The 26,963-nt window shown below is 41.3% G+C and overlaps 1 protein-coding gene across 5 annotated transcripts in view; it reads left to right on the forward strand.

Annotated features, from left to right (window-relative positions):
* The window catches only part of LARP4B (La ribonucleoprotein 4B), a 56,405-nt gene extending 44,523 nt beyond the window's left edge, over nucleotides 1–11,882 (forward strand). For all 5 annotated transcript variants that reach the window (XM_075746589.1, XM_075746591.1, XM_075746590.1 and 2 more), the window contains 5 exons: nucleotides 280–325; nucleotides 3,448–3,612; nucleotides 6,594–6,718; nucleotides 7,369–7,480; nucleotides 8,037–11,882. In XM_075746589.1, the coding sequence (XP_075602704.1) occupies nucleotides 280–325; nucleotides 3,448–3,612; nucleotides 6,594–6,718; nucleotides 7,369–7,480; nucleotides 8,037–8,318 (730 nt within the window). In that variant the 3' untranslated portion in view covers nucleotides 8,319–11,882. The remainder of the gene's footprint in view (nucleotides 1–279; nucleotides 326–3,447; nucleotides 3,613–6,593; nucleotides 6,719–7,368; nucleotides 7,481–8,036) is intronic.
* The last annotated feature ends 15,081 nt before the right edge of the window (nucleotides 11,883–26,963 follow it).

The raw sequence follows: 26,963 nt of genomic DNA on the forward strand, positions 1-26,963 counted from the left end.
GATATTGAAAGGTTTTTGTCTAAGCCTTATATGAAACTGGCACTGAGATGCTTTTAACATGGGAATTGTTTGTAGCTAGTGTATTCTTGTGCTGACTTATATAAGATCTGTACCTTTGTTTTAATGAGACCTTGCTAGAAATTTTTCCCCAAAACATTTTTTAATCTGTCTAGAATGAAGATGGATAAAATAGCAACTTGAATTTGTTTCTCTTGCTTTCACCAACTATCTTCCATTCATTTATAGACAAAGTTCTGATAACTGCTTTCTTTTTCTTAGGAAAAACTCATATGGCTACCGAAAGAAAAGGGAGGACAAGTTTACAGTGAGTGATCATAATTGTATTCATCTATAATAAAAGTAGGGTAACAGGGCAATAGTGTGGATAGTATGTGGAGTAGCAGGTGAGAAGTTATTGCACAAGCAATTGTATGTCACAGTTGACTAAAGACAGCAACTTACTAGATTCACGTGAGTTTACTGCACTTGGGTATCAGAAGATTGTCCATTAATGCAGAAGTCAGGAAAAATTTAAAATTCTTTTATAGTAGCAAAAAAATTCCATCTTAGTGTTACTCTGTCAGCATGCCAGTGTTGACATTCAGGGAGAGCTAAATAGCTAAGGAAAAGATCAAAACACTTGATACTTGGTTGTCGTTAATGTAGACATCGAAGAACATTTTGTAGATCTGTGTGTCATAATGTATAGCTAAAATGTTAGTTATTAAGTTGTCAGTTCTGTTCCTTAAATGCCGCTCCAAGTACCACTTGGTAAGGGTATACTAACACTATTGAAATATTGCAGTTTTGGTAAACTTAAATTCCAAGTGAATACTTAAATAGCCTTAATACTTGAAAAGGCTGGACTAGACATTGTGTAGAAGAAAGAAAATGTAAATTTTTTTGTAGAACTTAAGGCTTGATTTGATAAAACCAGACACTTCTCTGCAGTTCATTTTTGCACACATGACATGTTCATAAAGTTGAACCAGATTATTTCCTTATCTTACAATTGTAAAGGAACGCCACTGCATGAGCCATAATGCTTTCTTAAAGGTCTGGAATCGTTCTATTTGTGGCTCCTGCTGTTACGTAGCCTTATGGGACTTGGATAAAGGAGTATCGAGGTTTGGGAAGTGTAAAATAACAAGTGGTTCCTTCTCTTTGGTTGCTTTTAATTCTTGTCAAACTTCTCAGAGCTCAGTGAGATCAGATTGCATGTAGGAGTCTCAATGCTTCTTTTGTCCTTTTAAAGCTGCTTGAATTTAGGTGGATGTTTTCCTATCAACATTTTTTCTGTCTTTGAAAGAACAAGGGAATGGTACAGGTTAGGTGTCTTAAGTTAGTGGCTGGAGTGAAAGGATTGCCTTGGACACTCTTACTGAGCCAGAGAGGCTCTTCTGACTCAGCTGGCTTTAAAAATTATTTTAACTTTGGATGTAAAACTGGTAGACTTGACTCTTGGAGACCCACAGTTCCCTTTTCTCAGCACCTGGCTTTAATGGCAGCCTGTGCAGCCAGGTTCCTTCTAGTCTTTTCTGGCCTGTGAATATTTAGTCTGTACTGTCCAGTGATGCATCTTGAACAGAGGTGAGAGCTGCTGCACACCCACCACTGTGTACACTGGGAAGGAGCAGACTCTGAAGTGAAAGTTTAGAATTTGACCCCTTTAGACTGTGGAAATAGTTGAATTAAGGGTCCTGTTTCTTGTGTGATGCTAAATATTGTACATAGGACATCACTACAACCCTTTGCATTTGAATTTGATTTGGTTTGCATTTTGATTTTTTTAAGGAAAAAATTATAGACTATGCATGCTCTTATGAGAAAGAGCATGAACTTTTTGATCACATTGTATCTGAAGCTAGACATAAGCCAGTTACTCAACTTGCCATAGCAAGTTGACTTGAGTAATTTTATGCAGTTGGCAGCTTAAAATCCATTTAAGTCATCCCTAGTCTCACTAATTTAAGATGTTAATGCTGTTTGTCTCGTAATATGTTGGGTTTTTTAGGATTCATCCGTAAACGTAATGTTTGTAACAAATATAAAAGCATTATCTATTGCAGGACTTCGGTCCCATTTAAGAAAACTAAGTGCTCTGACTTGAAGAACTGTTCTTAACAACAAACAAAAAAGGGATGGGTGTTGTTCCTCTTGCAGTTTGAGCTGGATAAGTGTAGCCTCTTTCCATGACCCTTTCACAGGCCATCTGACTTCCATTTTTGGAGATTTGCAGCTTCCATTGCTGTAGCGCTCTTAAACTGTGTTCTGGGGGGTAACGCTGGGTCAGTAGCAGTCCTAGGAGTTGTAGTTGCTCATGCCTCTATTTATTCTTTTCCCACTTCCCCCCAACACACACTTCTTTTGACATAAACTCTAGTTTGTTAAAAGACCTTGGGGGTCATTTTGTATCTATTGCTCTTCATGAGAAGGAAGGGGAGAAAACAGTAAGTAATGCAACATCTTTCTGTCCAGAACCCTTGTGCTCAAATTCAGACCATCTTGGCTATATACCCATAAATATTTTTCTTTTCAAAATAGGAATAGTCTCAAAGACTGCATTGCACTTGGTATTCTGCAGCAGAGATCATCTTAGCACAGGCCTGAGCATAATCATGAAACAGTTACTACTTTGTTTACTTGATGCAGATGAAGTTAGTGGGTGACTTCAGCTACAGCATGTTACAAAAGGAATTTTTTTTTCAGTGTAAATGGATTTGTAAAGCTAAATTCTTTACAAGTAGTCCTCACAAGTGATCTTTAACTGTGGCACTCAACTCCTGAACTGTCTGTAGGGCAAAATAGTTGCATTTAGCCCATTGATGCGTGTTTGCCTAGGACATTGTTTTTCTTAGATTTAGTTAGAAAAATTCTCCCTGTTTCACAAATAGTTTGGACATTTATCTTTGCATTTTTATGAAGTGACCATATAAATTCATATTAATATGATGAAAATTGCTGTTGTCTGCAATACTTGCCATAAATGCAATACTGTTGTTTCTTAATATATCTGAACATGATACAAGATTCTTGTTGACTCTTTAATTTAGAATGTTAACAACTGCACATAAATGGGCGGGCTTTGTATTGTCACTATATCATGATCTCTAATCCAGTCTGTTTTCCTTTCTATGTCAGTATAAGTGTCCCTCCTGAAGGAAGGGTCAGCAGGAAGACTTTTCTTACTATACCAGTATCACTAAAGCTTATGTGACCTTTTTAAGGATGCTTATGCCATCCCATTTCAATAATAGTTAAATATTTTAAGGTACCAGTGTAAAATGAAAGCATCTATTCCTTGATACTGTATGGGTTTTTGGAAGCAGGATGGAGGAGGTCTCTCTAGGTCTTCACGGTTATAAATCAAATGTGAAATAATGTAGTCTCAAGTCTGTCTCTTCTATCATCCAGTGCAGTAACCTCAACATGTTATTTCTATTCCAGAGAGGCCAAACGCAGTCTCCACCACCCCCGAAACCTCCATCTCCTAGCTTTGAATTGGGTTTATCTAGCTTTCCTCCATTACCTGGGGCTGCTGGCAATTTAAAGACCGAAGACCTTTTTGAAAACAGACTGTCCAACGTGGTAATAGGAACATCAAAAGAAAGAGTGAGTAGCCAGTGTTTATTGGGAAAACAAAATTGCATACCTCTTGTTTTCAGATTCAATGGCTTATACATAGAAAAAAAACAACTTGTGGTTTTACATGGGTAGTAAGAAATGCTTTTTTAAAACAGCTGTCAAAAGACAGCAGCACATCATTACTTATATCTTAGAATTTGTTGGATTTTCTCTTTGAAATGGTTTGGAATATGCGCACCAGTATAAGTAGATGTTAATAGCAGAGATCAGAAAATATGCTCTGTGCTGTTCATAATAGCCTCAGGCTTTTTGATAGACTCAGGTGAGAAATATGTGATAACTTTTCCTCCTGTTTGAAAGTCAAACTTTGGAGTTGTATATAAAACACTTTAAAGTGACAAAGACAAACTTTTAAGCACTGAAATATAAAGAAGCTGCCTACATAATCTCAGTACACTAGGCATCATAGCTGGAACAAGAACTGTTACCAAACCCAGCTGGATCCCAGCATTCTTGTCATATATTGCTTGGGAAGATAAAAATATACCAGAATGATTTGGCAACCACTGCTTTCTAGATGTAGTAGAGATGCAGTTGAAAATTAATGTTCAGTAGCTGTTCATAGATTTCATTCTTAGAACTGTCTCTACCATGCCATCTGTGAGCGATGGTATGTTCTCCTCTATCAAGACTCATATAACCCTGTGTACGGTGGAACAGTCTAGGCTATAGAAGTCTATATTGGCTTTTTTGCTAGCTTTAATCTTAACTTGTGTTTTTTCCAGCTGTACCACAACTGAAGAAGTTAACCCCTGAATATAGCAGTGCAAAGCAGCCTGAGGAAACACCAAAATCTCTCGTGTCCATATCTAAAACCAGTCTGTTGCAGAAGTGTTTTCAGGGGTGTTTGTTGGTAAAGGAAAGAGGAAGCAACTGGGCAGCCTGCACCTGAAGCAGTGATTGCACAGACAAACCATCTATTCTACCTCCTACAAGTGTTAATAGGGACAGCTACACTCCAGGGTTGCATTTAGGGAGAATGTGCAGGACAGTGCCATGATGAGAGCAGTGTTTAACTATCAGCCAGTACTCCAGATTGTAGTCTGTTCTTTGCCATCAATCTATTTTTAAAGTATTGTACCTCTATTTCTGAAATGGTTTTTGGCTATTGTATATCAAGTTTTAAATACAATTCTGGCACTTGCTATTGATGTTGCAGCTGAAAACCCATTGCTCCTCCCATTACAAATCTGGTACTTACTTTGCGCTGTACTTAATGTAAAGAACTTCCATTTCTCCCCTGTAGAGGCAGGTTTAATATCAGTCAGGCACTGAGGTTTTATGATCGTGCAAAGCACTGTCACATTAAAAAGTTTCCTTTGATTCCTAATTTCTTTTTCTGGCTTGGATGCATTAGGCTGTACCATTGTGTGGAAGGAAGGGATCGCATTGTCTTTCCTTGCTGGTGTTAATACAGAATAAGATGACATCAACTGGCTCGGAAGAGCAATTGTGTGTTCTACAAAGGTGTTGGGGTTAACATTAGAATCTTGCCATTGTGTACAGGCTGCTTTTTGCCTTGATCTCAGTGTTTTTGCATGTCACCTGATGTAGAGTTACACAGTGCTAGACTTGTTTTATGGATGGGTAAGTCTGGTATACGGAAGCTGAGTGAACTTAGGTTGTGTAATTTGCAACAGTTGTTATCCATATCTTTGTGTTCTTTGCTTTGTGGTGCTCTTCTAGATGTAGCTCTGGGGAGTGGCAGGTGTTAAGCACCCTGCATTTTCTAACTGGGAAACTACAGTGCTGCCAGATCAGGGGCTGAGTCTTCTAGCCTAGGAACAGCACTTGCATGTGTCCTTGACTTGAAGTTATTCAGACTTAACCATGTACCTACAAGTTTTGATGCGCTTGGGCCAGAATGCTCAGCAACATGCAATTTCAAGCCTTTGTGCACACTATTATAGTGAGTAAAACTGTAGAAGCTGTTATTTCTAAACATCTGCCTTTTACAGTTTTACTTTTATTTTGAGTAAAACTAGGTTTAGGTCTACTACATAATGTATGCTGCCTGATTTAAAACAGTGTCATCAAATACCATTTTCCTTTCTAACAGTGACCAGAGGAGTCTCATGTTTTTTGACCTTTGGAACGGTGCCTGGACGGGGGGAAAGGGGTGGCTGTGGTGTTCCTTCTGTGCTTGTGTTCACCCATTGCTTTCCCTTCTGCTTACCAGAATCTGTTCTGGTTTGAGTCAGGCACATCAGAAGCAATACGAAGAATGTAACACTTTTATAACCATTTTGTTTGTTTTAAATGTCAGAAATACATTTCTCAAGATACAAAGTCTTACTTCTCTTGTCTTGTGACAATTTAGTCATGCATTGCAATAGGCAAAACCTATTTGCCCTTTATCTGGAAGTACAGTATCACTTGGCACTAGCAGAATTCTGAGGGCTATGGTAAAAGTCTTTTTACCTTGGTAGCATATCACACTATAGCGTAAGAAAGACTTTTAATGATGGTCAAATGCTAGTTTGCAAAGCCTTTTTTAATGTTAGGCGTTTTTTAGCATCAGCTATTGGGATGATGCAGAGTTAGAGCTTTGAAGACAGTTCTTAGTGCCTAACTCGAGGAGACTTTTGTCTTACTAGGCTAACTATGGTTATGTGAACAGGCACAAAGCCTACTTTGTCACCAGTAGGCGCAAAATTCCAGGTTGAAAGAAGTGATTTTTGTCATCCAAATGTGTCCCAAAGGGAACTAAGATTCCATTTTTTTTGGGCAAGAGCCACAGTATGTGACTGATTTATTTGCCTTTCTAAATAGTTGTAAAGGAAAAAACTTATTTGTTACAATACATACTGGATCCTTTTGTATCTTCCTGTAGTTAATTTACCCTTATAAATCAACTTGTAAACTGTTTCCTGATTGTGTTAATTTTCAGGCAAACCATATTAATTGGATATTATGATTTCCCTTCTGTGCCTTTTTTCCTCCTTCAGAACATTAATGTGGATGCAAGTACAAACACTATTCCATCAGGAATTCCTCGAGAGCCGTTGTTGCCAGTTTCTTCTACATTGCCCAGGACGTTTGAAAGGTCTCCTTCGCCGTCCCAGTCTTCTGAGTAAGCACTTAATTACACAGTTATAATTATTTTGCTCTGAATCACGTTTGCATTTTCTGTCATGAGAAGGCTATGTAAATAGCTATTAAAATCTTAATGAAAGAAATAATATTTTGTTCTATATTGTACTTGTAAAGGCAATAAAGCTTAATTTCTGAACAATATCATAATAGTGATTCAGTAATAATAGTGATTTGGCAGACAGAAGTTTAGTGTTGTGTTTTAGTCTCTGCAAGTATTTAAAAGTTTAATGAATACGTTATTGTCTTGTATTTAGATAACTTTGAAGCGTAGAAATTAAACCCACAATCCTGTGGGCAGTACCGTTGTCCATGCAATAAAGTAAGTTTTCAGCAAGACTTTAATTGGAACCTGCAAATCAAATCGAGGTGTTTCAGTAACAGCAGTAAGATAACCGAATAACCTGCAATTTGTGACATTCTGATAGCATTTGGTAGTGTAGAGTTCCACAGGAGTATCTTTTTTAATATTTGATAGCTTTTTTAAATGCAATGCTAGTCATAATGTGCTAGGCAAATCATAGCTATCACTTTTTATACTCAGATGAAGTTTTAGACCCATTATTAGATCATTCATCTGTCCTGAAGTTTCGCTTTTCATGAGCCTTGCTTCCTGCTGGATGCTTACAGGGACTCCAAGGTTGTGGATAAACAACAGAGAGAGACACAGAGTACAGAAAGGCTTTCTTCTTCCACACTCAGTACTGCATGTAAATCGGTACAAGTCAATGGGGCTGCCATAGTAAGTGACCTTATTACTTCACTTTCTTTTAATGATCCAGTCTGATGTGTTTAACAGAATATTGCTTCCATTGCTACCCTATTGCTTAATCATGTGAGCCCAGCATCATTAAATTTGCGTGTTGGTGGCCTCATGATTACTTTCCTGATACAATTATGCAATTAACAGTGCAAAAGTGTTCAAGATAAGAGTCATCATTCACCAAGTTATCTGAATTCTCTTGGTAGTATCCTTGAGGTAGAAGCATTAATACATACGCTGATACTTAAGCCAGCATATTCATCATCTTTCAGCTGTTTCAGAGTTCGCTTAAATCAGAAGTATTTTGTCCTGTCACAGTACTCCGTTTTTCTGGCATACTGTTTCGCATTTTACCTTGTCTTGAACCTTACTGTCCATATGGCTTCCGTAAACTTCATACTCAAGCCCTCGTTTGCATATTTTAGTGCAGCAGTCTTTTGGGATAAAGACTTTATCTTTTTTGTTCATAAAAGTACATGTTTTTTTTCTCAGGATACTTTATTTAACACTGTCCTGTTTGCTTTTGATTTCACAGGAACTGCGAAAACCTAGTTATGCAGAAATTTGCCAGAGAACAACTAAGGATCCTCCTACTTTGCAACCCCAGAAAGAACAGAAGCCAAACACTGTAGCATGTGGGAAAGAAGAAAGAAAGCCCACAGAAACAATAGAGAAAAACAGAGAACCTCCTCCTGCAAAGTCGCATCCTGGACAACCCAAAGACCAGAGGAGACAGTCAGGACGCAGATCGTCCCCTCCAGCCGTTGGCAAACGCTTAAATAAAGAACAGAATACCCCTCCAAAATCTCCTCAGTGAAACTAACACCTGGGAGGGATTTGAGAAGAGGTCTGCTTCCCACAAATTAAACCCATGTTCCCACTAAGATACCTGAGAATGAGTTGCTGGTTAGGAGCTTGCAGTGATACTAGGCATATAACGATGCCTGCAAGTTATTTTTCTGTGAAATACTTTTTTCCCCTCTTGAACAAACATTCTATTTTTCTGGATATTTCTGGATAGTTGTTCTAAACCTTACATTTAGGTTGGTGCTTAATTGGAGGTGAAGCTTAGTGTGATTTTTTTTTTCAAGATGTAAAATATTTGTCTTTAAAAAAATCAACTTTTTATTAAGCCTCTCTGTGGCTGTGTGAGTGCAAGCTCTGTATAGTGAGTTTTTTCTAAACCATTAAGCAGAAATATGCTGCTGCAATATTTTTAATAAACTGGTCTGCAAGTACATATCTAAAGTGTCCAAAAGACTGATCACGGCAGCTAGTGTGTAGAGTGCAAGGAAGTAGATATATTTTACAAATTAGTACGTGACCTTGAGGATTTTTTTATTGGGCTGCTGTACTAAGTGTCAGCAAATGAACTTGCACTTTTAGGTTAAGTGAGTAGTTGTTTCTAGCGTTTTTAAAAACTTAATCTTTTTTTTGATGTTTTGCACACACAAAATGAATCCTACAGAGCACCATAGCAGTCTTTCTAAAATACTTCCTTTTTTGACTTACTGCAAGCAAGTAACCATCTTCTCACTCCAGAAAAAAACTGATGTTATAATTTGCGAATACAAAGCACATTGTGAATAGAAAGAATTAAGTCTGTGAGCTTCTATGGTGGTGAAGCCTGTTAGTGGATGTTATCAGGAGAAAGCACTGTAGCCTTCTTGTGATAACCTTAGCTTCCCTGTGCTTGTAAGGGAGTTAACTGAGTCAGCGCTGTATGTTCTGGTTACCCCTGTGCTCTGTGTAGACTTTTTTTTTTAAAATCTCTGCCCCAAGTGCTCTTTGAAAGAGTTCATATCTTAGTCAGCCTTGTGTTGACATCTTCCTGTAACTACAAGCATTGGCATATGGATTTAAATTTTTCAAGATGTGAGATAATGGTGTTTGTTTTGTGTGGTGGAGGAAGAGATCCCTGATACTTACCTCTGGGATGAGGTTTCTCACACTTATTTACTTTCTGAAGGACAAGGATGCACTAAATTAGCAAGTTTCTAATAAAGTTGAATATAAATTATTTTTGTTTTAAAATGCCTAAAGTTTTTCTTTAAGTGTTTAAACTGCAGGAAGTTCAGACAAAACTCATTCCTGCTGACTATGACAGTACAGTTTATTCCACAAAAATGTTTATTTAAACAACTGATTTTTTTAAAGAATTGTTTCCATCCAATATTTAAAGACTTGAATTTTATTTAAACTTGAAAATGACTTTGCCTTAACTTTTGTACAAGACAGCTTAGAGTTAATGAGGTCTGACCCCGTGGAGGGTTAGCATGAGCGGAATACAGAATTACTCAGTTACAGTATGTATCTATTGTCACTGGTCTTACTGGGTAAACATACTGTAGTACAGGAACTAGCAGCAGTTTTTGTAATATACCTTAAAGATCTTAAACAGTTGATCTTTTTCAGATTGTTGAAAAACCTGTAAATGCAAATAGTCAATACTGTATTAAATATGTGCACTTGGAAGTGTGTGCTTTGCTTGTACAGTTGTAAATAATCAGAACATATAAAAAGGTACCCTAAAGAAAAAATCTGATAAAAATTATTGATATTATAAATGTTGCTGTTGAGCTGGATGTAGATAAACTAAATGTTGTGGTTTGAATATTACTTTAATTTGTTGTTTTTTCTTTTTCTTATTTTATTCTGGTGTGCTGAACTGACTCTGCCTCTTCACTGCAAAAGGGAAATGGAACGGAAGTCTTATTTGAAAGCCCTCAAACATTTTCCTAAGTCCCTCTAAAAACAAGTGATTTAACCAATTCAGAAGTGTTCTGCAATGTAAATAGTGAATTTCAGCAGTCAAACTGTAATTTAAGTCATTAATAAAATCAAATTTAATTGGAAAAAACCTTTAGACTGCTACAAAAATATACACTGAAGCTTACTTGTCTGCTTTCAAGAATATCAGTGCTTTCCTTAGTGTATGATTCCTAGAACTGTAAAGTAACTATAGAAGTTGACTCCTGAAAAATTTCCTGTTACAAACATCAATTGGTAACTAGTTGGCCTTTTGAATCCAGCCTGTTGTATGCTGCAGAATTGGTCAAAATAGGGCATGCTGGAATCCTTGATTTTTCTTGTTTAAAAAGCGCACTTTGTGAATGCTGTGGGAGGAGGTAGGACTTGACAACATCACCAAAACTGCTCAGTTGGTCTGTCATTGGATTTCTAAAATGCTTCTCCTTTCCCCAGTGGCAGTGAAAACGGTAGCTGGAGTTGTGTATGGTTTAGGCCAGCTGTATGATTCCTTTTGTTTGTCTGCTGCAAGTGAAAGGCTTACCGGCCGTGAACAATCGCAAGTGGTTCCTTACAGCGACTGTGTACAGCTAGTCATAATGCTCGACTGGTACCTAAGGTAATATATTGAGACCAGCGGGATGTGTTGTGCTGTTCTAATGTATTCTGCTGCCATTTGTGCTAGGTCAATACACTGTAAGTACTGCTTACCCAGCAACAGTCTGTTGCATCGAAAGTTTAAACCTTCCTCTGATGTGGTTTTTATAGCTTTTTTTTTAAAAAGAAAAAAGTGACATGCCAAATAGCTGTGTAATATACAACTTATCCTTACTGCATTTTACTTTGAGATTATTTTTTCCACTCAGTGACAAAATGGAGTTTTCAGAGTAGAGTTGTGAAGTTGCATGCAGACTGTTGCTACGATACATAGAGAGATTGAAATGCGGCTTTTAAAATAAAAAAACCCTTCTAAAAGCAGTAGCTGAGATAAAGGTTCAGGGTTACAGTAATTAAAATTGGCATTTTACCTTGTAGGACTGTGGTGATGCTTTTCATTTTGAAAACAAGACAAATGGGATCTAAGACTCTTCCAGGAATTTAAAAAACAAAAAACCAACAAAGGTTGCTTTTAAAACTTAATGTTGTTTCAGATCACTTCCCCCTGTGACACTGTCATTTGCCACTTAGAAATCTGTGAACAGTGGCAATTTTTTTATGTTGCTGCATTACCCTTCAGAGACTTCAGCAGCTGGCATAGAAAAGTCCTTGCCTGAGCGTGGTGCAGTGTATCTCGAGCAACAGCTGACTGTAATGGTGCATCCCTATCTCTGTATCTCCTTCAGCTAGCTACAGGTAGGGATTTTTATGTGCTTTGTAACCTATTACACTAATCGCAGCAGACAATCGAAGATTTCTAAGGAGACCTAACAGCTGCCAATTCATGAAATAGAAGTGTAATATGGGAGCCTTCTTGAGGGTTTTTGTTTTTGTTCTTCTTCCATTAAGACTGGAATCAAGCTTACATGTAAACTATCAGTAATTTAAGTTTCCTTTTGTGTCATAAAATGTAAAACTGTCTAATTTGAAAAAAATATGTAGGTTATGAAAAAATAAAGATTTAGGCACTGTTGAATTCCTGATTTTTTTTAATTAAACCTTTCTTTAGTAGTATTTTTCATTACCTTTTGTCTTTTGCTCCCATTTTTGGAAATTGTATATTTCTAATTTTGGGGAAAAATCTTTGCTTGCTTTACTGGTCAGCACAGCTGTTGTAACCATCACCTAAGGCTATGCAGCACCAAGAACACCTGTGATATAGCTCTGAAGGCAGCAGTATCTATCTCTGTTAGGTAACTATGACTTGTTAACTTAAAAAAGCTGATGTGATGTTTTGTTTACTACAGGTTATCATCTTTGTTAGTGGTTTTCTCAAATTATTAGATAAGGTGTTGGCTTGGTCTTAAACATGGGTTTTAACACTTGGGATAGTGCTTTGGTTGTAGGGCTCTTGAATCCGGACATGTCCAGGGATTATTTTTGGCTTTGGTTTTAGAGTTTATCCTGGTGGTGCCTCTAGGAAAGAGCAGCTTTTGGGATATCCTCCCTCAAAGTAAAAGACCTATTTTGGATAATACTTGAAACCCTTTTTTTTAGGTTTGTCTCTCATTCAGCTAAATCTGACCAAGTTTAACAATGGATGTAAGCTTCTGGAAGTATTAACAATTACTGTGTTTATAAGCATCTTGGGAAGTATTGCAGTAGTATTCTCCAGGCTGGATGTTCTGTAAGCCTCTGGACAGGTTAGGCTGCTTGCTGCTTTATTTCCGTGCTACTGTGCTTAACAGAGTAGGGCAGCGCAGGAGTAGTCGTGTACACTGGGCACTGCGAGTTTCTCTGTTAAAGTCAGCTAAACATTAGGTTTTGGTGATGTGAGCTACAAGTAGTTGAAGACAACCAGTTTTCTCTTCAGTGTTGAGTATCCTGTGCTGCCCTTGGAACTCAGTTTTCTATTACTTAACATGTTAAAAAAAATACATGGAAATTTGCCAGCAGTGCTGCCATAATCCTAGTGTGGCTCTTCAGGACCACCCCAGCTTTGGCAGAAATTGGGGAGTTAGTTGTTCATATAACAAAACTGGGCAGTGTCTCCTCTGTGCTAGTTTTCCCCAATACGAAGTGATGTGAGATGATGGCTGCACCAGTGTTCATGTTGAACAAATTGTTTTGTTTCCTCTTGGACATGAGGAGAAAGAGTGAATATGGAAGATTACATGCAGTTGAGTATCCAGACACTACTTATTGTCACAAACTCTGACTCACTGCATTTTGATCCTAAGACTTCTTTAAAAAAATATTTTTATGAAGTTTTAAGTTTTCTAATACGCTTTTTCTTCACAAACCTCTGGAAGTTCAAACCTCCTATTCTGTTGATTATCATGGCTAGGCTTTGAGTGCAACTGCTTAAGTCAGGGAAGCAATTGAATTTCAAATTTTGCTGGTTTATAGGTGGAAGTAACGTTACCCACTTCATCTCTGATTTTGAGAGAATAAGCTGTGCAGTAGTGTAGAGCCCTGGTGCCATCCGGTTACAGCAGCTTAGTTACTGCAACATCCGCTCTCAGCATGGATATACCTCTCTCATATAATGTTCAACTTAAGCTGATCAAGTGGAAATTTGCTCCTACTGAAGTGGTGTGTGGAATCCTGTTACGGAACGGAGGAAGGGACAGGAATACACAGTCGGTGCCCAGAGGAGACTGGTGTGGTAATGGTCCTGGCGGGGACAGTGTCCTACAACAGCCAAAGCAAGCTGAGTAGCTATACAATTAGCTCATGATGAATGGAAGGTAAAAGGTTTTGACTGAAATGTAACCTCGTTTGCTCAGGTGAACACAGCTCAACTTGTTGTGCTTGGTCATTTTTGAGCCTTATTTTCACAACAGGGAGAAGGGAGGAGAATGGGTCTGGGTTTTGCTTTAGCCTTTTTGGTTATTCTTCTGTATGAGCTGTAAATGTGCTACATCTTAACTCTGCCTCATGGTGATAGGCTATCAGATGTCTTTGTGCATCGTCTTGTCGCAACTGGTTTGGGAACAGTTCAGTGTTTTGTGAAATGGAGGGCAAACTGTATGTGCTGAGGGAAGGGAGTCTGAGAGAAAATCGCCCCCTAATCTCTCTTAAATTCTCATCAGTTTGAGGAGCGAATTGCCTTGCGTGCTTGTTAACGCACATATGGTGTGGAAACCATCCTGCAGTCTGATAGCTTTACATCCCATTTACTGTGGGCAGCCGGTGTCTGCAGAGTAGTAAATCTACCGTGGCTAAGGATGCTCTGAGGAAGGAGGGATGAATTTAGAGTTGTAAAACATACTGAAATTGGAAAGAGCTATGAAATCTACATGGATGGAATTATTGATACCTAATGAAATGTCTCTAATGTCTTCCAAAACTAGACCCAAAGTAGCATGTATACTCTCCGTTCAGCTTGATGTCAGCCCAGGCAGAACAGGTGAGTGTGGTTCAGCAGGTCTAGCCTATCGGACTGCCTCGTCTCCAAGGCTGGGAGTGTTTTCCAGGAACTATGGTTCATAGGCTGTACTATATGAGAAACTTTCATTGGTCTTGATTTTTTTGACTGACTTTAACTTCTTGGCTTGGGATGCTGCCGTGCAGATCGTGCAGCAGATCGTGCTCTGTGCGCTGCAGTGGCCCGCAGCTCCTGCCAGCCAGCCCCGTGCGGTGTGGGAGGCAGCTGCGGCATCACAGGGGCAGGAGGGTGGTAGGACGCACTGTGTGGTGGGAACAGAGGTTTGGAGATGGGCAGTTAAATAGGCTCTCTAGGGGAGAAGGTCTGTCTCCTGAATTACACTTCTGGGGGACCTTGCCTACACAGTCTCTTCCTCCTCCGCAAGGAGGAATGTGCTTCTATCTTGTTTCCCTTTAGAAATAGGATGCATAAGATTTTTAGTCATTTTGTCTCTTGTGGCATATTCTCCCCTTCCCTTCTAGTGAGAGAGTGCTTTCATTCTTGAGCGCTGCGTTGCTTGTGGAAGATGGCAGCTGTTGATCCCTGCTCTTAGGAATTACACCTATTTTCATAGGAATTACACCTATTTTCAGAAATGTCATAGGGTCAGCATTTTGAAACATTTCAGTTTGCTAGTTTTTTGTCCAACTTGTTAAAGCAAATTTCTTACTCAGAGGATTATATCTGTGTCAATTCTTAGACTCTAGGTTCCCAAATTATAATGGATACAATAAATTTTTAAAAGTATGCTCTATCTTTGAATATTTATAGCTGTTGCTGGATTTATGGAGCTTGTCTGATATGAAGATTTTCATTCCTGTTTGCTGCAATCTGTATACTTCCTACGTACTAGCAAACGCTAGCTCCATCTCTTCTAGTATGACTCATGGTGAGAAGATGCCTGCCTTGAAGCTATGGCAAATAAGCGCTGGAGAGACCTGTTGATGGAGACAGCAGACACGGAAGTGACCGATTTGCCAGAGTGATTTTCTCAGGGGATTTGATTGCTTGGACTGGCAATCAAATGCTTCCTTGGTAGAAAATCAAATAAACCTTTGTATTTTACTTTTCGTTTGAATTGGCTCTTCCCGTGGAGACCTAAGCTCAGCCATGCTGGCTGCCATCCTGCGTACTGATGCACACTTTCATCCTGGCCTAGAAAATCTGAAGGCAGCCACACTGGGTTGGATACATGGAAGTTAGATGCTATGTTTAATGTACATTGAGCCTGAAGATCGAAAGAACAAGAGATGTTCTTTGGAACAGTTTTTTTGTTCTGACCTGGAAAAGGTGATAGAGGTACCACAAGCGGTTCCAGAACAGGAAGGTAGGGAATACGGTGCACCTGGACTTAGCAAGTCATGCAAACAGCACACTGCGTGCTTCAGTGTGTGGCTGTTTGTTTCTGACGTGCCAGGACGCAGCGGACATTAGCATTGGTTTGGTGTGAAAAGCCTCTACTTCTGCATCAGATGATGTAGAATTGTCTGAAATAAGATGTACTAACCCTTTTTCCTGTTATTTCAAGCTGTAGTTTCTATTGAGGGTTGCTCTTTAACTGTAAGAGGGTGAGTTGCTGACGTTCATCTGTTGTATTGCCGGCCATGAGATTCGTTTTGTTGACCTGAATGCCATAGACTTGGTGATCTTGACAGGTTGAAGAAACGGGCCAAAAGAAATCTTACGAAGCTCAACAAAGGAGCATTCACAGAGATACTCAAATTCTCCCCAGACACAGCCCTGATCCACCTGCTTCTGCCTGCCCCTGCTTCAAGCAGGGATTTGGACCGGATGATCTCCAGAGGTCCCTGCTAACCCCAACTGGTCTGGGATTTTGTGACCCAGCTGCTAGCTGGGAAGGGAGGTAGCCTTGTTTTGGCTCAGTTATTGATAGAAAATTCAGACCATGCTATTCACTGAGTAATCTAATCCCCAGTGAGAGCCGCTGCTAGTTCTTCACGCAGAGCCCTAGAGAGACAAAGCTTGGCTCCTTTGCTCTGGCTTATCAACAGTTACTTTTCAATGTGGGGATTTTCTGCCATGTTGTCAAACAACAGTTCATGTGTGATGCATTTTTATTAAGAGTGTTTCAAAGCCATCAACAAGTGTATGACAAAGGTGAGATCTTCTAAAGAATATATTATTAAATACCTTGTTTTGAAGCATCTAAATCGACCAAACTGAATAAGAACTTAAATTTCTACTGAAAATGGTAATATTTCCCAATATGTCCCCAAATTCCATCCAACTGTTCCACTTGTATGTCAAAATGGAAGCTGAGTTACTTGTGTAACTAGTCAAAATTCTGACTATTGACCATTTTACAAAATTTACCATTATTGTTCTTTTAGGAACACAGGTAACATAAAACAATGCCCTGGAGAGGTAGGGCCAAGGACTTACAGAAGCTGCTGGTGGTTTACAGCAGCACATGGGACCTACCACTGTCAGTACTGAATAAATACCAAGCAGTCGAAGAGTCTTGCTAGTGTGATGTGATGCTTGCATGCAGAGGGGATCTCCCTGTGCCTTCCAAGTTCTCTGAGCATGTCCTGAGACAGGACACATCTGTCTGTGGGTCCTTAGGCCATGGGCAATCCTGGTGACTCATCAGCACAAATGGTGTGCTCCACAACCACCTTCAGGTGTTTGGCAGCATTTCCAGGAACATCTAAATGTTTTCTGGTTTGACATCATTTCTGTAAGTACTGGTGGTTTAAAAATAAACAAAAGGTACTGTCTAGTAAACAGAAACAGAGTGCAGGGGAAACAATGTGCTTTGCACCAGGAAGAGAAGTGCAGGCTTAAGCCAGGTGAATTGGATCTTCTCATGCTCTATGGAGATGTGAGCATCATGACTACAAGACACTTCTCCATTGAAATGTATAAAAAGTTTTGTTGGTGGTCTCTGCTTCTTACAATGTCTTCCCATTCCTTACCCACAGCTGCCATGTCAGAATGAGCTCAGCATGGTAAAACCTCCCCAGCAAATGACACTAGAATTGCCTTGTAAGCAGCTAAATGGGAGATTGTGTTAGGCTGTTGTCTGCTAATACAGCATAAAAGAGCAAGGAATGTGTATATAATACTCAGAAATTAAGTTATAAACTACTAGGCAGTGGTTGGGACTCAGCTTGCAGATGTACATAAATTTAATTGTCTGCTTAGTCCATGGAGATTGGATCAATAGACAACGGAGCCTGGAGAGCTGTTCATCTGCATCTTGATCAGCTGAATTTTGATCCTGCATCTTGAGTAGCTCTTCAGGCTCTACTGAAGTATGAGGACATGCAGATACACAGCTTATACTTGATCTGTGAACTTAATTCCATACATGAATATGGCCAAGTGATACAATTCTTTATTAATATAAAAATACATAGCACATTTTTAGTGGCCTGAGTGACAGTTAATTGATAGTCTTTGTTTGGAAGTGGCTGCAACTCATAGCATGTTTTTGGATTTGATATTAAATATTTTCCCAGGTGCAGATAGAGGAAAAACTACAGAACTGTAGGGTAATTCTGGTCTGAAGGGATCGCATGAGGTCTTTGGTCCAACATCTTGCTCAAAGCAGGATCAGAGTAGGTTTCTCAGGGCGTTGTCAAGCTGGGTCTTGAAAATCCTTCAAGGATGGAGACCCCACAACCTCTCTGGACAATTTGTTCCAATATTTCACTATGCTTATGGATAACGTTCTCCTTAAATGCTTGTGCCTGTTCCCACTCATCTCTCTGCCCTGAGCCCAGCTTTATTTTCTTGATGGCTCCAGTACAGAGGGCTGCAAGTAGGTTTTTCCAAAGCCCTCTCATCTCCAGGCTGCCCAGGCCCAGTTCCCTCAGCCTCTCTGGCCAGGGCGAGTGCTCCAGCCCCACCACCACCTTGGTGATCTCCTCTGAACTGGCTTTAGTTTGAACTGTCTGGTTTGATGTTTTCCTTTTATTGGGACCCCAAAACTGGATCCAATATGCTAGCTTCAGTCTAACTTCTAGCACTTTTCTGCATAAAGAATAATTCTAGATGGCCTTTACATAACTAAAGATTTAGAAAATGTCTTAAGTCAGCTTCTTTTAAGAACTGGTATAACACTTGCGAAAGTCTAGTGAGGACCAGTGGCTGCTTGTAACCATGATCACTACTTCTCAGAGTTAAGTACTTGTGGTTTTTGTTTTTTCTCGTACCCAGTGGCTACTATTATGAGGCAGTAAATTTTGGAAGTATGGCTTGCCATCTTAGTGTAATAGGGGGAAAAAAAACTTTAGAAAGGCCTTCAAGAAATGTCTGTTGCCTTGCTTTTGTTCCCTCTGTGCTAGACAGATTGTCATGTTTATTTTGTTTCTATGATGAAAACTACCTTCTCAAGCAATCTAGTTCAGTGTTGCCCTGTCCATACCCTGCTCCCAGCCTCCTCCCCTGTTGCCCTTCAGCCAGCCACCCTGGCTCTTCTCCCTGCTCCTCTGGGACACAAGGAAGGAGTCTGAACCAGGCAAAGGAAAGGACAGACAGAGAAAAACTGGAAAAAATGACAGTCCTGAAGAATGAGGCTTTTTGCTGCTCTTGCTGTGAGGAGTGTTTCCCCACCAGCAGTAGCGTGAGCCATGGCCAGTGGTGGGGGGAGGTTGCACAGGCTGGCCGGCTGTGCCGACCTGCTGCCCCCCCCGACCCCCCCCCCGTCCTGGCCCTGCCGGCAGCAAAAATGTGGGTGCATTTTGTTGAATGTCTCTCCCAGCCAGAGCTGGCTTAAGTGAGATGCTTTGCTGACATTGAAATAAGAGGATCATTCCCTGTTGAAATTTTAAAATCAAGTTTATAAAAAATAATGTAATAGTAGTGCCGGTTTGCATTTCAGCTGTTATTTAATCTGGTCAAAGAGAAGCAGCAAAGAACTTGTACAACATGATTTACATCATCTTCAGTGTTTTGGCACTTATTTCAGCTGTATGTATTATAAAACACAAAGACCATATCTCTTCAGCTTTAAAAGTGACTTTTGGCCAAAGATGTATTGTAGAAAACTAATGCTCTGAATGCCTTTCCACTGCATCTGAGAATACTTTGCTAGATGGAGCAGTTGCTTTCTCAAAGTGTTCTTCTTCAAGGACTAGGAAATTAGCCCTGTCTTATAAATACACTTCTAGTGCATTAACCACTGACAAATGCAGTGTAGCCATTCTAAACTAATTTGTCTTAAATGGGCATCTGATGACTCAATTTATCTGAACTTAGTCATTTTGATGTGGCTCAGCTGCTCTGTTCAAAGGAAATCATCTGTTTCTTGCTCTCAGCACTGGTCTAGGACTGAAGGAAAGAGGGCTGAGCTAACTCAAATAAGCTTCTGTTTCATAGAGACAAAGCACACATGGGGTCAATTACTTCACATTGCCTGTTCCCTGGTGGTAACCCTGAGTCTAAGCCCACAGGTCTGGAGAGAAAGCAGTATTCTGTTAGAGTATCTTTCAAAAGAAATAGCCACCTGTGTTGCTAAATCAACTAAGTGTGTCTGAACCACTCTACTTTTACTTGAGTCCATTCTTAAAGAAGGGATTTACCAGAGCTAGCAAATTGCCATGCTATTTAGAGTATATTGATTCTTAAAATTACTAAAATATGGCATTGTATACTAAATTATGAGTGTCAATTCTCTTTGACCATGGGCAATGTGGTTTTTACTAAGCAAGAAATCTGCAGATAAAGGAGGACTATTTTTAGATTTTACAGTATTTAAGAGAATGATCAATGTACTGAGTTTGGCTGGGACAGAGTTAATTTTCTTCATAGTAGCTGGTATGGGGCTGTGGCTTGGATTTGTGCTGCAGACAGTGTTGATGACACAGGGATGTCATCAACATCAAAGAGCCAAGGCCTTTTCTGCTTCTCACCCCACCCCACCAGTGAGTAGCTGGGGGTGCACAAGGAGCTGGGAGGGGCCACAGCTGGGACAGCTGACCCCAACTGACCACAGGGATATCCCATACCATATCATGTCATGCTCCACATATAAAGCTGGGGGGAAAGGAAGAAGGAGGACGTTCAGAGTGATGGCCTTTGTCTTCCCAAGTCACCGTTACAGGTGGTGGAGCCCTGCTGTCCTGGAGATGGCTGAACACCTGCCTGCCATGGGAAGTGGGGAATGAATTCCTGGGTTTGCTTCGCTTGTGTGCATGGCTTTTGCTTTACCTATTAAACTGTCTTTATCGCAACCCCCAAGTTTTCTCACTTTTTCCCTTCCAATTCTCTTTCCCAGTCCCACTGAGGGGGGAGCAAGTGAGTGACTGCGTGGTGCTTAGTTGCCAGTTGGGGTTAAACCATGACATCCAATTACACAAAAATTCTTGGACATAAATTGCATAGCAGCCTGGCACACCAGCCTTCTCCCACCAGCTTGCAGTGGAGAGCTCTATGTGTTGCTTCTCGGTGTTCCTCTCTGTGGGAGGCTCAAGTGAACTATCTGTAAGATGTCAGCCTCTACCCAGAGAGATGCCGAAGCTGTTTGTATCACTAATGACAAAAAGTCATTTTATGAAGCACTTTAGAGATGCCTGCAGTGTATTCTCATGTGTAGACATCTAAACGAACACCATGATTCATGCTGTCTTTTGCTAAAGAGACTTAGCCTGTACTAGAGAAGCTTTAGTGGTATTTTAAGAAGAAAGCACCAATTCTTTGAATAAAAGGCTGCTTTTACAAATACAAAGAAAATTAATACTTTCATGCACATTTTTAATGAGTTTCCATCTATTAGTTTCTCCTGCCCTTTATTTAGGGAGATGAGTGGCTGATTAAATCACCCACCCACCCCACCTCAGGCTCAGGAGCAGAGGTTAGACTTGCGCTGTTGGGCTTCAGCTTTGGATGTTTTCTGACACCGAGGAGGGAATTTCCAGACCTCTCCAGGCTAATGTTATTTTTGGTTATCTGGGCTATAATTAGACTTTTGAGAAGACTTGCTGGGAGATCTGACTTGAGCTAGCTTTTGGTTGGGGCCAAATAAGAGTCTGCTGGTCATGGCCGTGGGGCAAGGAGGCTTTAGTCTTCCCTGTGCCTGGCAGTGTTACTGGAAGGCAGGATTCAAATGGAGACATGTAGGACACCTAGTAGAGCTAGGACTGAGCAAATACCCCTGTGTTGTCACGTACCCCTTGGCTGGGAATAGAGCATAGCAGACTTCCATCTAGATTAAGGTTTTTAAGGTTGTGCTGATTTTTGGTTGGGAGAAAGTTAATTTTCATAGGAAGCTGGGAGGGGACACAGCCAGGACAGCTGACCCAAACTAGCCAGGGGGATATTCCATACCATATGATGTCACACTCAGTATATAAAGGTTGGGGGGGAAACTGGCCAGGGAGGAGGGATTGCAGCTCAGGGACAGGCTGGGCACTGGGTTCTGGGTGGTGAGCAAATTGCATTGAGTATCACCCACATTGTATATTCTGTTCTAAGTATTGTTGTTGTTATTTTCATCTTCCTTTGCTGTTCCAGTAAACTGTCCTTATCCCAGCTCATGAGTTTTACCTTTTTTCTTCCCATTCTCCTCCCCATCCCACGAGTGAGGGCAGGGTGAGCGAGCGGCCGTGTGGTGCTCAGCTGCCGGCTGGGGCTGAACCCCAACAGTCCTTTTGGCACCCAGCATGGGGCTCAAAGGGTTGAGATAATGACAGATCTGACCAAAGCATGTTAAAACAAAGTTGTTATATGCATTTATTGTTAGGTAAACAGTTGCTAGTAACAAGGGTGTTTTGTTTGTTCGCATGGCTGTGGTACGTAAACCTGTACTTGCTGTAAGTATTCCCTAGGGCATTCTTTATCACCTCTGGGAAAGGGGTCAGGATTCTTTTTGTTGTACTGTGTACTATCGACTTATGATATGATAACATCACTGTTCATGAGGTTAAGTTGGTATTTGTATGCGGCATTGCTGTCATGTCTGTGCCTCAGATGACATCTCTCAGAATTTATTAATAATTGCACCCAATTGATGGGGAAATGGAGGGGGTTACTTTCTCCCGCTTGTTCACCTCCTGTTTTTGCTTCAGGCTGGTTACAGCAGCTTTTGAGAATTTTTAATGTCCTTGGGAGGTTCAAGCCAGCATGCTCAGATTGCTATGTCTCCTGAATGTGTGTCAGGTTTCATTTAGGATTACAAAAACTTGTTTAAACAATGCCACTCCCAAACACCTACAGGACCCTGAGAAAGTGATAGAATATTTGAAAGGAAAATGCTGTGGCTATTCCGAAGAGGTACAGCTTACTGCACTGTGCTGGGCCCTGGCCAGTATCTACCAAACACTGCTCGGTATTAGGCAGCATCCTCAGGGGAAAGAGGGGGAGAACACACTGACAGTCACTGTGGCTACTCCAACCCCAGTGACGGGCACTGCAGCTGAACCAAAAAAACCAACCTGTGCTGGTATCAGTTGCCCCTATACAGAAGAAGAAACACACAAAAAAATCAGTTTGCTTAGTGAGGGATGATGATGAACCAGGACCACCACGAGAATGGGAGGAAGAGGCAGAACCAGAGGTATCACCCGATCCCTGTCACTGAGTGAGCTGTGAGATATGCAAAAAGATTTCAGCCGTCGTCCAGGTGAGCACATCATTACCTGGCTGCTCTGATGCTGGGAAAACGGGGCCAGTAGCCTGGAATTAGAGGGCAGGGAGGCCAAGCAGCTGGGATCCCTGTCTAGGGCATTGACAAGGAGATTGAGAAAAAACCACAAGTCCTCAGGCTCTGGAGGCGACTTCTGTCAGGCGTGAGGGAAAAGTATCCCTGCAGTTAAGATACTGTATGTCATTCAGGCAAGTGGACAACCATGGAGAGAGGTATCCAGTAACTTGACGGAATTAGCTGTGCAGGAGATGGTTTATTATGACCCAGACAATGCACAGTTACAGATCCTGATGAAGTCCAATGTACATGACCCATGTAGCAGAAGTTTGTACAGAGCACACCATCATCGTATGCCAACTCATTGGCAGTGATGGACTGGAAAGGCGAAGAGGCACCAATGGTGGATGAAGTGGCTGGATGACTCCAGCAATATGAATAAAGTCTCTTCCTCCCTCATCTTGGCTGTGGAGAAACTGTCCCGGAAGGTCCAACAACTCAAAGAGAATATGTCCCATTCCCCACCTGTAGGGACCAGTATTTCAGCTGTTAGGGGTAAGCGTTCCTGTGCTCCAGGGAGGGGATATAGAGGGCACACACCATGAGGCACTCTGTGGTTTTACCTGCGTGACCACAGAGAGGACATGAGGAAGCAGGATGGAAAAACCTACCTCGACCCTAGAGGCACAAGTACATAAGTTGCAAGGCAAAATAATCTCAAAAGGGGATTCTTCCAGGAAAAATGCCACTCCAGTTTCCACCAGACAGTTCCCCAGACCAAGTGGAAGGCCTGATCTTACTTATGAACCTCTTGAAGGGACTTCTAAGTCATTTTTACAAGAAGTGAATAACAAATACAGACCACGAAAGTGCAGCCTCGCGATCCTTCTGGCTTTTTGGGTTTTAAGAAGGTGGCTCAGGTGGATTTGGACTGGCAACATAAGGATTAGTTATTTATAGGTCAGTGGGCCCATGACACCTCAGACCATCCCGGAAAAGATGCAACATATAGATGGGCTCATGATCAAGGGGTGGACTTGACCATGGATGTTATCTCACATGTTATCCATGAATGTGAAACATGCACTGCAATCAAGCAAGACAAGAGGGTAAAGCTTGTCTGGTATGGAGGATGATGGCTGAAATATAAATATGGGAAAACCTGACAGATTGATTACATCACGCTCCCACAAACCCGCCAAGGCGAGTGCCATATGCTTACAATGGTGGAAGCAACCACCGGATGTCTGGAAACATGTCCTGTGCCCCATGCCACTTCCTGGAACACCATCCTGGGCCTTAAAAAGCAAGTCCTGTGGTGATATGGTACCCCAGAAAGAATTGAGTCAGACAATGGGACTCATTTCCGGAACAACCTCATAGACACCTGGGCCAAGGAGCATGGCATTGAGTGGGTGTATCACATCCCCTACCATGCACCAGTCTCTGGGAAAATCAAACAATACAATGGACTTCTAAAGACTACCTGAGAGCAATGGGTGATGGGACCTTCAAACACTGGGACACACATTTAGCAAAGACCACCTGGTTAGTTAACACTAGGGGATCTGCCAATCGAGCTGGCCCTGCCCTATCGAAACTTCCACGTACTGTAGAAGGGGATAAAGTCCCCACAGTGCACATGAAGAATATGTTGGGGAAGGTAGTCTGGGTTACTCCTGCTTCAGGCAAAGGCAAACCCATCCGTGGGACTGCTTTTGCTCAGGGACCTGGGTGCACTTGGTGGGTGATGCAGAAGGATGGGGAAGTCCAATGTGTACCTCAAGGGGATTTGATTTTGGGTGAGAATAGCCAATAAATTAAATTGTATGATGTTAATTGCTAAATAACCCCGCATTATATGTCATCACTAGTACAATTGCTATATGCTGTATCAATGGTATTACACTAAGAATCACCCAAATTAATGAAGGATGAACTTTGCTAAAACTGAGCAAAATGCAGTGATGATGGAACTAGAACTGGCTTCAGCAACTGGCACCTAGCATCTTCCTTGAAATCAACATCTTCAGCCTGCAACAATCCAACACCCCGCACCATCTCTCCTGCCCTGAGAGACTGTTATGGCAGATGGAGCCCAAAGTCATGGGTTAAATGAACTCAACAGACAGCGTAGAGAGATGGCGCATTGACTAAGGGAATGATATCTCTGTGTGTGTGTGTGTGTGTATATATATATCTCTCAAAGACAGGAAAAGTGGTGGTGATTAATTAGAAAATGTAGGATCTGGACGTGATGTAGATGGTATAGAATAAGGGGTTGATAATGTCCTGGTTTCAGACTGGGATACAGTTAATTTTCACAAGAAGCTGAGAGGACACACAGCCAGGAAGGTGACCCAAACTAGCCCAAGGGATATTCCATACCATATGATGTCATGCTCAGTATATAAATGGGGGAGGGTGGTGTGTGTTGGCCAGGGAGGAGGAAATGCTGCTTGGGGACGGGCTGGGCATCAGGCTCTGGATGGTGAGCAAATTGCATTGTGCCCTCTTTGTATATTCTTTTATTAGTATTTTCCTCTTCCTTTGCTGTCCCAGTAAACTGTCCTTATTCCAACCCACCAGTTTTACTTTTTTCTTCTGATTCTCCTCCGCATCCCATGGGCTGCACGATGCTTAGTTGCTGGCTGGGGCTGAACAACATAGGTTCTTCAGTCTCCTGAGGCTAAGGAATGGTGATCGTGTTTCCAGGTTAGGTGAGCTGAAATGACAGCTTTTTGGTGGCTGGGAGCAAAGCTTGTGGGTGTACAGCTGCCCCGGATCAGTAGCTGCAGAGAGCTCTTTGGGGGAACCTTAGTCATGGGGCCTGAAGGGCTTGTGAGCCATGGGCTGGATGGCAAGGTGACATTTGTTGCTGCTGCATCAGGTATTGTTTGGGCTTCTCCAGCAGTGTTTGGGCTGCCATGAACAGGAGGTTCCCTTACGCTGCTTTGAGTTTATGCAAGGGATTAGCTTCAGCACAGCACCGGCTCCTGGCCGTTGTAGCTCTCCCTGAGGAGACAGGTATCATTGTTTGCTGGAACAAAACATTAAGGGACTTTAACATGTTTTATGGGATAGAATTTTTTTCTAATTAAACTACACAAGCTTAAAACACTAGGTCTGTGTGTGCATGCACCTGAATAACTGCTGCTCTGCCAAGACTTTACAGTCTTCTCAAATCTGGTCCTCTCCCTGTAAAGTTACATATTTTCATGGTACAAAAAATATTTTAATTAATGCTTTTAAAAAAAAAAAAATGGAGCAGGAAGGCTAGGTCTTCACTGATTAGGAATAGTGCACTGAGTGGTGAAGGACTTGCTGTGGGAACTGCTGCCTGGTTGTCTACAGCATTTATTATGCAGCTGATCTAGATCATGCTGGTTCCTTCTGGCCTTCAGTCTACAAATCTCTGCAGAAACACCCACTGCCCCGCGCTCTCTCAAGCAGATGGTTAGGCAGACGAAGAGCAGAGATGTGCTACTTCAGCAAGCGCCTTGTTGGTGCCAGAAATTTTAAAAAGCGAGTTGGAGGAAGGCAAATGTGCAAGAAAAGTGCAACAGAATGGGCTGAAACTTCCCAGCGAGGAGCTCTGTGCTGGAAGGACATGCAGGATAGTGACCGGGGAGGAGCGAGGTCTGGATCAGTGAATTGACTTTAACTGAAGGAAAAATAGCAAAGAAGGGAAAAGTGTGACCCTGAGGTGTGAAGGGCTGTGATGGTCTCTGCTGTGTTATGTTGCTCATCTCTCGCCAGCATGGGGGATGGGGAGTTTGCACTGCTTCCCTATGTTAGATGAGGATAACAGCATCAGTTGAGAGTCTCTTTAAATACTGTGGCACAAAGGACACATAAACATCTCAGACAAGTGTGAATTTTTATGTCTGGTGGGAAGAGAGAAGGCAGCTGAGAAGAGGGATGGTAGCTGAGATCACAGTGGTTTTAGCAATGTCTAGCAGAGAGGAAAGGATACTGACAGGCCAGGGAAAAATCAAGGGTACAGAAAGTGGTTTATCAGCTGAGACAGAGGAAAGCCCTCTGTAAATGCTGTAGCACTGGGATTTGTCAGGGATTTG

The sequence above is a fragment of the Balearica regulorum genome, chromosome 2 (genome assembly GCF_011004875.1).
Source record: "Balearica regulorum gibbericeps isolate bBalReg1 chromosome 2, bBalReg1.pri, whole genome shotgun sequence".
Taxonomy (NCBI): Eukaryota; Metazoa; Chordata; class Aves; order Gruiformes; family Gruidae; genus Balearica; species Balearica regulorum.